The 10,160-nt window shown below is 56.6% G+C and overlaps 1 protein-coding gene across 1 annotated transcript; it reads right to left on the bottom strand.

The window, feature by feature from the left end:
• Positions 1-899: 899 nt before the first annotated feature.
• On the bottom strand, positions 900-9,798 carry Nes (nestin). Its single transcript, XM_036191577.1, has 4 exons — positions 8,910-9,798; positions 7,792-7,916; positions 5,957-6,030; positions 900-5,751 (listed from the first exon to the last, which is right to left on the bottom strand). Exons 1-4 carry the CDS (start codon positions 9,693-9,695, stop codon positions 1,337-1,339), a joined length of 5,400 nt encoding a protein of 1,799 aa, XP_036047470.1. The 5' UTR covers positions 9,696-9,798; the 3' UTR covers positions 900-1,336.
• Between the last annotated feature and the right edge of the window lie 362 nt (positions 9,799-10,160).

The raw sequence follows: 10,160 nt of genomic DNA, 5'->3' as shown, positions 1-10,160 counted from the left end.
GGATGAAACGGGCCCGGAACAAGAACATAGATTTGAAGGAAGGGTGTGCACAGAGGAGCCCACAGTTCCAGTTGGCTAGGACAGCCTTTGTCTACCCTCCTTGGGAACTCTCAACCCTAAGGAGAGAAGGAGCCTGCTCTGGACTTGTGATGGCGTTCATGTGGGGCAGCCAGTGCCATCCCCATCGTGGTATCTGGACGAATACCTGGGCACCGGTCTTCCTCTGCACAGAGCTTCACCGGCAGATACTTTCTATCTGGGTACCCCAACTTTAAGGCCTGTGGGTGCTTCCCTGCCCTGCACAGATGTGGAGAGAAGCCTACAAGCAGAACCCGCCACTCCCATTATCGAATAGCACTGCGTTACACTCTCCACGCTCTCACCCAGATAGCTCACTCACATCCCCCCGGCCCTGCTAGCCTTTCTTCCCTGTCCCCTGCTTCAGCATGTGAGCAAAATGCCACAAGAGACCTCCGTTGAGGACTGCAGAGGCTTCCCTGTCTCTCTCCTCTTCTCCCAGCCCCAGGAGGCCACACAGGGCATAAGGCAAGCCAGCTTCCCCTCATGTGTATGGATGGGTCTGAACTTCGGAGAAACTGTTGACCTGAGGCTGCACAGCCGGACTAAAGTGGCCAGGCCTCTCTCCTCCCTCCCCAACTCCAGCCCAGTCAGTCATCAGAGGCTAGACAACTGTTTAGATTTGGGAACCAGGGGGCTAATTATGCTGGAGACACTGAGGGGCTAGTTAGGAGGACATCCAGTGGGGAGGACCCTGTAATCAGTGCTGTGGGTGGAGATGATAACCTGGCCTTCCCCAGAGGCAGACCCTCCACTCCATTGCTTCTCGACCAGGACTCCCGGAAAGCTAGAAGGAAGCAGCCAGACTTTGTAGGGAGGGATACAACTTTATTCAAACAAGGAGGAGAACAAGATGTCAGCAGGCTGAGAAGAGGGGAGGAGGGGTCAGTCATAATTGCTGCCCTCACCTCCTCTGGGCATAGGCCAGGCCGGACCTTGTGGGGATGGTACTGCTGTAGACAGGAAGGATTAGCAGGACCTGGCCAGAGCAGCCCCACGGGAAAGCTCTGAGCCCGGGCTTCTTCCAGCAGCTGAGGTGCAGAAGAAAGGGGGCCTAGAACTATAGGGGCTCAGCTGACTTGAGCCTTCAGGACAGTCCAAGCGGATGGTCCCGACAGGACCTCATCTCCCTCAGCCAGCCACACCTCTCCAGGACAGACACCGCAGATCAAGCTATCAAAGCTGAGGGTGCTGGCCCAGATCAGGAAGGGACACCCCACACACACACCCTAAGTCCTCAGTACCACAGGAGCACCCTCTAGTCTTCCCCTGAGGACCAGGAATCTCCATCTACTCCACTCGGAGGGAACTCCAGGGACTGGCTTGGGCCCAGGTTCACGGGGGACCCTACCAAAGGAGCCTTTAAGGTACCTGCTTCCTGTTCCTGTAACAGATGCCCTTGATCCTGGCCCCCATCCAGGACTCCCTGCTCCTCAGACTGCCCTAACCCATTCTCCATCCTCCCATTCACAGGCTCTGACTCCAAGTTGGGGCCCTGGCCACCGATAGCAAAGTTATCTCCTGCCCCTGGGACCATGCTAGTCACCTCTTGGGGTGCATCCAAATGGTCAGGGACTTGATCCTCCCCCTCTGAGGAAACAGACTCAGACCCCTCTGACCCAGAAGGCTCAGCACTGTCCTGAGACTCCGTTTCCAGGGCAGTCACAGAGATATTAGCTGTAGCACCTCTCAAGCCATCATCCCAGGGGCCACCGACACCCACAGACTCATGTTCCAGGAGGTCCCCTCTTTGGGTCACATCCTGGACCTTGAAGACTCCACCAGAGGGCCCTGGCCCCCACCACTGAGCCCCTGACTCAGCCCCTCCCTCGTGCTCTCCTTCCTCCCCCTCCTCCCCGCTTTCTTCCTCATCAGCAAACCCATCAGACTCCCCACCCTGGTCCCAGCATTCAGGCTCCAGTACTGGGGGCACCGGGCCCAGATGATCTGCCACCTCCTGGGGAACCCCTGGAAGAAGAGAGGCCTCAGTCGCCAGGTCCTCAAACTCCTCAGACGACAGATCAGAGGCCTGGCCTGGCTCCTCTTCCCCTGGTGGGTTGCTGAGGCCCTGGGAAGCCAGGACAGCAGGACCCCAGCCTTCCTTCCTGGCCTCCCCTTGAGGGGAGAGCCTCTGCTCTCCATCCAGGTCCCACTTTGGGGAGGTAGGGGACCTCAGGTAGAGGCCCAGGGGAGTAGAGTCAGGGAGAGTTTCCCCTAATGCATCAGCCTCACTTTCCTCTCTGCTTTCCTCCCAATCCTGGAGGCCCTCAGGGGTCTCCCCAAGACCAAACTCTTGCTCATCCTCTACCTTTCCCAGTACTTCAGACACACCTTCCAGCTGCCACACCGCTTCCTGGATCCCCTCAGCCTGGGGATGCAGCTCACAGGCATCTTCCAGAACTGGGATGGGTGAACAGGGTTCCACGAGCTTGGGACCAGGGGGTGCCAGTGTTGCCTGTGTGCCCTCATCTTCCTCTGTCTCTGAGGGCCTGGGCTGAGGGGCGTCACTGCCCTCAGGGTCTGAGGTCTCTACCGAGGCCTCCTCTACTCCCCAGCCCACCACAGGCTCTGATTCCTGGCAGCCCTTGGATTCCAGAGAGTCACTGCTAGGCTTGGGCAACTCAAAGATCTCTGACTCCACAGCACCCTCCTCCTTTGGTTCTTTTTCAGGCCCTTCCACGTCTGCTGCCTTTGCCTCCACACTTTCCTCCCCCAGGGATGGATGAATGGCCTCCCCCCTGGCCAGATGCCTTGGCTCTTCTAACCCTACCACGTCCTGCTCCAGGCCCAGCCCAGCTCTGGTAGCAACCTCTGAGCCCAGGGTAGCCTCTGTGGAGTCTTGTTCACCTGCTTGGGCTCCACCCTCATCTTGCAGCAGGGGCTCTGTCGCCTCTGGCATTCCCTGAGCTACAGGGACCTCTAGTGTCCCCATCTGTTCTGGTTGTCCCCCCAGGTCCTGGGGGCCCTCAGCACTTCCCTTCCTGCTACCTTCCTCACTGGGGACCCTCTGCTCTGTGGGCGCAGAGCTCCCCAGGCTCCAGGCCTCCCCCATGACATCTAAATGCAGCTCCCTCTCCTCAGCAGCGTCTTCTTCCCCACCTTGCCCACTCAGGGGCAGCTCTGCCTCATCCTCACTTTCCACTCCTGTCCTCCCTAGGGGTGGGTCCTGCTCGACCACTCCGTTCTCCACCGCCACATCCTCCCACCTTTGTGGATCTCCAGACCCAGGCAGCTCCTGCCCCACCTCCTGCAGAGACCTCCCTGACTCTTGGTGCTCCTCCATCTCCAGGCTCCCGTCCACTTCCAGCTGTTGCCTACCCTCCTCCATCCCTTCTGGAGATTCCAGGGTCTCTAGGTCCCACTTGCCCAGAGAGCTCAGTTCTTGAGTCTCCCCTTCAAGGGGTCTCAGGGTCTCTTGGTTCCCATCCACACACTTGAGTGGTTCTTGGATTTCATTTTCTAGGGGTTTTGTTGTCTCTCTAGTCACTTCTGTAGACCACTGTGGCTCTTGAGCGTCTAGAGAGCTCATTATTTCCAGGTCCCCTGTTGCGTTCTTCAGTGGGTCTATGTTCTCTGTTTCTGAGGACTTCACTGCCTCCACACTTCTTTCTTCCAGTGACACCAGGGACTCTTGGTTCTGGTTTTCGAGAGCTCTAACTATTTCCTGGTCAAACTCTGGACTCACCTTTTCTGGTGGTCTCGCTGCCATCTGGTCATCCCCTACAGACCTCTGTGCCTGTTGAGTCTCTTGTTGGAGAGATCTCTGTATCTCTTGGTCCTGTTCTTCGAGAGGTTGCAAGGACTCTGGGTTCTCTTTTTTCAGGGCTCTAAAGGTCTCGTGGTTTTCATCTTCAAGAGACTTCCCTGAGTCCTGACTTCCTTGGTCTAGCAGGCTCTCAGTCATCCAGTCCTTTTTTTCTACACAACTCAGTGGTTCATGGTTCTCTCTTCCTAGAGATCTCTTGTCCACCTGCTCTTCTTCTTCTAGAGACCCCAGGAACCCCTGGTTGTCTTTTTCTACATGATTCATAATCCTCTGGTCCTCCTCTTCTAGAGACCTCTGTAGATCCTGGGTCTCCTGGTTTCTGTCTTCAGGAGACCACAAAGACTCCCGAGTCTCTTCTTTTAACAGGCCCCCAGTCATCTGGTCATTGTCTTCTAGAGACCTCAGGAGCTCTACATTCTCTTTTTCTAGAGACCCCATGGAGCCCTGGCTCACTTTTTCTAGAAGTTTCGCAATTCTCTGCTCCTCTTCTGCTTCTAGAGATTTCAGTGGCTTCTCACTTTCTAGTGGGATAACGGTCTCGTGGTTTTCATCAAAGGACCTCAGAGATTCCTGATTCTCTCTTTCTAGAGGTTCTACAATCCTCTGGTCCTCCTCATCTAGAGACCTGAGGGGCTCCTGATTCTCTTTCTCCAGAGGTCTATATGTCTCCTGGTCCTCCTCATCTAGAGACCTCTGGGGCTCCGGACACCCCTTTTCTATCAGCCTCTCAACCCTCTGGTCCTCTTCTTCTACAGACTTGAGTGGCTCCTGATTCTCTTTCTCCAGAGGTCTATATGTCTCCTGGTCCTCCTCATCTAGAGACCTGAGGGGCTCCAGACACCCCTTTTCTATCAGCCTCTCAACCCTCTGGTCCTCTTCTTCTGGACATCCCAGTGGATGCTGGCTCTTTTTCAAAGCTGTCAATGACCCCAAGTTCTCCTCATCTGAAGACCTCACCAATTCATGATTTTCCTTTCCTGTAAATGAAACTGTCTCTAGTGTACCTTCAGGAGACATTAACTCTTGATCCTCGACTCTTGGGTCTTCTTTTCCTAAAGGTTTAGACAGTTCAGGAACCTCCTTTTCTAGAGTTTTCTCTGCCTCTACATCCTTTTCTTCTAAAGACTTGAGTAGTGTTTGTTTTTCTTTTTCTGGGCTTTTTAGTGTTCCGAGGTTCTCGTCTATAGACCTCAGAGAACTGCTATTCTCCTTCCCTGGTGTCTCATGGTTCTGGATTTTCAGAGACATCAGTGCCTCCTCTCCTAGAGCCTCCAGCGTTTCCTTTTGCAAGGGACCCTGGGAATCCTGAATTTCTTCCATGTCCAGACCATCTTCTTGTGTTTCCTGCTCCAAGCTGCTCTCTAATTTTACTTCTGTAGCAACTTCTTTCTCTACTAGCTCCCAGATTTGCCCTTCATCTTCCTGGAATATGCTAGATACTCTAGACTCACTGGATTCTCTGTCTTTAGCCTCTGTAACAGGGTGATGAGGACTGAGGGATGGGGCTGAGGAAGTCGGATCCTCAGGGAAGTGGCCAGGCTGCTTGCCTCCAGGCTCCTCTAGTTCTGAAAGGACACCAGTGGAAACAGACACCGTGGCTTCAGCCCAGAGAGGCTCTGGACCCTGTTGCTTTCCACCCTGTGTCTGGAACAGGGAAAGAGGGGCATCCTGGGCTCTGACCTCTGCTTTTGTAGGACAGGGAGCCTCAGAGATGGGTGGGATGGGAGTGCTGGCCAAGGTGGGGGTTCGGGCCTGAAGGAATTCCTGGGTCTTCAGGAAGGTTGTCACAGGCGTCTCCAGGGTACCGGGCAAGGGGGAAGGCAGGGGTGTTGGGCTGAGGACAGGGAGCACAGGTCCCAGGTGCTGGTCCTCTGGTGTCCCAAGGAAATGCAGCTTCAGCTTGGGGTCTGGAAAAGCAGAGTTCGAAACACTGTAAGTATGTCCTGACCTCACCTCAGGGCAGCCCTCACCCTCGCCAGAGTACACCGGCCATTTTGTCTGAACCCCATTGGCTAGACTGGGCACATCAGTACAGCTGGAGCCATGCAGCAAAGACTTAGATTGGTGCTGCTCAGGAAAGATCTCCCAGGAGCAGCTGGTTCTGCCTCTTACCCTGAAAGCCAAGGGAAGCCTGGGAACTTCGGCCAGGTGTCTGCAACCGGGAATTCTCAGCCTCCAGCAGAGTCCTGGTGGGGAGGAGGGGAGAGGGGGTCAGCCCCATCTGAGGTGTCACGTCCTGACTCTGCAGGCTCATTCTCAACTATGACTATTGTCATACAAAAGCCACACAGCCATATACCCACAGATACTATATACTTGGTCACACCCATATTTGAGACACAGGGAGACCCCACATGCAGATTCCCACAGTCAGACACTGGGCCAAGTGGATTGTAAGGCGTAGATCGGCCTCCTCAGATCAGTCTCCGCCTCCCCACCCAAGGCCAAGGCCGATGACCTCATCCTCTGGGAGGGAGGCCGATTCTCATGCTAATTATTTGCCTTTTGTCCACACCACCATCCGGAGGGCTTGAGAAGGGGGGCTCCGAAGGGGAAGTGGGAATTCTCAGGCTGTTCCCACGGGATGGCTCCCTCCTCTGTCCCCAGAGCGGGTGACAGACAAAAGCAAATGAATTCTGCTCCCCTCTGCAAACCCTTTTCAGACCTCCAACACCAGTGGTTACATTCCCCTGAGCCGACTGGGGTTAAGGCCCTCATCTTAGGATCTCAAACTCTGCAGAGGTCTTTAGATTCAGGCCTCGGTGTCTGGGGGCTGATTGGAGGAGAAATCAATTCCCAAGAGATTCCAAGCCAGTGTCCATGGCGTCTGAGCAGCCTCTTCTCTGTCCTGCAGCATCCTGCCTTGTGTCCTCAACCCTTCTTACTCACTGGCTTTCCTTCGCTGGGTCCTACCTCCTCCGCCTCTCCTAGATCCGTCTCACGCCCTGCCACTCCGCCAATGGGTTCTGGAGAAGGGAGACATCCTGCCCTGGCCCCGTAGTCTGGAGTGATAGCCCCAGCCCTCAGCAGCGGGGCTCCCAGACGGGGTCTTTTCCCACAAGACACACATATAGAGGCTATACTGACAGAGCTGTTGCGCTCGGCCTTCCCAAGGCAATCTAAAAGGGGGGGGGGGGGGGCAGGAAGTTGGGTGGGGCCAGGGACTCTTTCAAGCCAGGGGCTTGAAAGGAATCCAAAGGCTAGGAGCCCAGCTCTTACCCTAGATGCAGCTGAGGCTAGGTCAGATGACAGGTCTGCATGATGAGGCACACCTGCAAGGTCTTTTCTGAGACTGCCCAGGTATCCCCAGGATGTCTGCACAGAAACTGTAGCTATTGCTTGTCTTTGAGAGAAGGCGGATGCAGATGCCTGTGCCCTCCAGTTTCCTCCCTGAAGACTGAGCTGTTTCTTTAAACATCGCTACCTCTTCTGGTCCTGAGCTCCAGGGGCAGCAGGTGGGCTCAGGTGGAGGTCTAGGTGTGACAGTGACAGGTGCAGTGGCTGGTGAGATGGCTCAGTCAGGTCTGGCCTGACAACAACCTGTTTGATCCCTGGGACTCATAAGCCTCCATTACAGATAGATAGATGGATAGATGGATGGATGGATGGATGGATGGATGGACAGATAGATGTAACTTAAAAAGTTTAAGTGAATCTGAGGTCTGGACAGATGGTTCATCAGTAAGAGTGATTGCTGTTTTACAAAGAACAGGAGGCTGGTTCACAGCATCAATGTGGAGCTGCTCATAACCACCTTTAACTCCAGCTCCAGGGGACCCATTGCCCACCTCTGGCCTCTTAGGACACCTGTACACATGTTGCATATACACAAATACACATAAATAATTATTTTTATAAAGCAATAGCCGAGGGTCACAGAGAAAGAACAAAGCCAAGTTCCCGAACCCTTCAGGCAAGGACTCAGCCCTGTGTGTGCATCTGTGTACCTGTATGTAGCCACCTCCAGACTAAGGGACATCTTGAGGTGTGCCAGTTGCTGCCCACCTTCCAGGATCTGAGCGATCTGGCTCTGTAGGCCCTGCTTCTCCTGCTCCAGGGCTTCCACAGCCAGCTGCAAAGCAAGCCAGAGGAGTGAGTAGAAGGGGCCTCCCCTCTTGGCCCTGCCCCTCCTTTCTGCTCTGAGGACTGCTCTGTAGGGCAGATTCCTGTTCCTCTATCTACATCCTCCCTGCCCAGAGCACTGGACTGGATCCCCAGAGAAGCACAGGGGACGCTCTAGCCTCTCCTAGACCAGGCTTCTCCTGAGGATGTTGACCAAATTGTAGCATATGTTGTTGACAATCCAGCTCCCGTGGGAGGAGATGGAGCAAAGGAGAGGAGATGGGTTACAGAGAGGAGAGGGGTAAAGCGGAAACAGAAGGAAAAAACAAGTTTTCAAGAGTCGGCTTGGAAGGAAAGCAGTTGGGTCCTCCCTGTCCCCCTCCCACCCACCCACCCCCCGCTCCTCAGAGCGAGCCTGGTTCTTCCACTTCCCACGTGTTCTGGAATCTTTCTCCTCCAAGAGGAGAGGGAAGGTGGCCATGTCGGGACTTCTGTCTGGGCCAGGCAAGAGGCTGTTTTCTCAGCTGTTGGTCACATCTGTGCAGTATGAGGGGGAGGGTGCCCCAGGCCTCTGGAATGTGTTCCAGGGAGCCGAGAAGCCGTGACAGGAGAGAGGCTGGTGGTCAGTGGTGGCTCACCCCGCCTTCTTTCACCTTGGTTGCTAGGGACCTTCTGGCGCTTGAGGGAGCATGTGCTTGGAACCCTCTGATTGACAATAGCGTAGGGAAGGCCGCAGGGAGCCATCCTAAAGGGAAGCTGCCTTTCAAAGCGTCATGAGCTGCTACAGTGGGTCTTGGCCTGCGAGCCTTACAAGTGGGCTGTGCCACGAGGTCTCAGAATTCCATCCTCCCTGCTTGGACGGGAAAGTCTAGGGCTGTGTGTTCTGGGCAGGGGCTCCAGAACACAGCTGCCCTTGCCCTTGTCCCACTCCCTTCCCGAAGGTCTCTTGGCATCCTAAGCACTTTCTAGAGCCTGGTCTCGCTCGGGTCGGTGGCCACCTCACCTGGAACTTTTCAGTGGCCTGCAGCCGGTCCTGCCAGCGGCCCTCCAACCTCTGTTCCAGGGCCTCTCTGCGCTCCTGGAGGCCGTCGCGTTCAGCCTGCAGCTGCTGCAGCTCTAGGCGACCCTCCCGAGCGCCCCGCACGGCTCGGCCCAGCCGCTCGCGGGCCTGGCCCAGCGAGCTCTCCATGTGAGCCACGCGCTCCTGGTAGTCGCGCACCGCCCCGCGCCACGCTTCGCCGAGCCGTCGGGCCAGCTCCTCCACCTCGGGGGCCCGCGCCGGGGGTCCTCGGGGAGGCACGGGGAGCCGGCGTGGCGCACAGGCCGCCTGCGCGTTCAGATGCGCTCGCTCTTCCTCGTGCGCCGCTCGCAGAGCCTCTAACTCGCGCTCCAACTCGGCCGCCCGGCTGCTCAGCCAGCCCTGCGCACTCTTCTCCGCCTCGAGCGCGCGCCGGCTGCAGGCCGCCTCCTCGCTGGTCCGCTCCCGGGCGAGCCGCATCTGCTGGCACCGGCCCGCCACGCCCTCCAGCTCTTCGGCAAGGTTGTCGCGCTGCACCTCAGCCTCGTGCTTCTCCCGCCAGCGCTGATCGACGAGGACCCGCAGGGCTGCCAGCTCGTCGTCGGCTCGGGCCCGCCAGGAGGCATCCCCGGACTGCGCCCGGAGTCCCCCAAGCTCGGCGCTGAGCAGCTGGTTCTGCTCCTCCAGCGTCTTGACCCGGGTCAGGTAAGCCTCCAGGCGTCGATTGAGCTCCCACAGCTGGAAAGATTCCTCCCCGACGCAACCCTCCATGTCGCTGGTCTGGCCCACCGAGGGCGGGAGGACGCGCGGCACGGGAGAAGGGAGAGGCCTTCGGAGCTTTAAAGGGAGAGAAAAAGTAGCGGCGACAGTGACCCAGCGGAAGCGGACGACTCCAGCAGGGAGCTGGAGCGAGGGTATTCATACTCCCGCCAGCCAGGCGGGAAAGGGGGCGGCACCCAGGCCTTAACCCTTTAGGGCTCAGTGCAACAATGCAGCCCGAGTCCCTGATTCATTGCGGTGCAGGAGAGTGGAACTAAAGAGGCAGCCCGGTCCGGAGAGATCCTGTCCGACGCCAGTGATTTTCTGTGGAGGCTCCAGGAACAGCCAGAACCCCCCTTGAGCACCCTAAGATGCACAGAACTGGGCTTGCGGACCTCCTTTCTCCACACACCCTTTACTCAAATCCTCTGAGACGCAGCTTCTCATCTACAAAAAGAGTTGGTGTTGGAAACCTCA

The sequence above is a fragment of the Onychomys torridus genome, chromosome 6 (genome assembly GCF_903995425.1).
Source record: "Onychomys torridus chromosome 6, mOncTor1.1, whole genome shotgun sequence".
Taxonomy (NCBI): domain Eukaryota; kingdom Metazoa; phylum Chordata; class Mammalia; order Rodentia; family Cricetidae; genus Onychomys; species Onychomys torridus.
The sequence above is the reverse complement of the archived record's forward strand: the minus strand, read 5'-3'. Positions and strand labels throughout refer to the sequence as shown.

Excerpts from the sequence above, each read along its gene's own strand:
- Nes (XM_036191577.1), bottom strand. The coding sequence starts at position 9,695 with ATGGAGGGTTGCGTCGGGGAGGAATCTTTCCAGCTGTGGGAGCTCAAT. Across the intron at positions 7,917-8,909 it reads AGGCCACTGAAAAGTTCCAG|CTGGCTGTGGAAGCCCTGGA; the intron begins GTGAGGTGGCCA and ends CTTGCTTTGCAG. Across the intron at positions 5,752-5,956 it reads GGCTTCCCTTGGCTTTCAGG|ACCCCAAGCTGAAGCTGCAT; the intron begins GTAAGAGGCAGA and ends CTGCTTTTCCAG.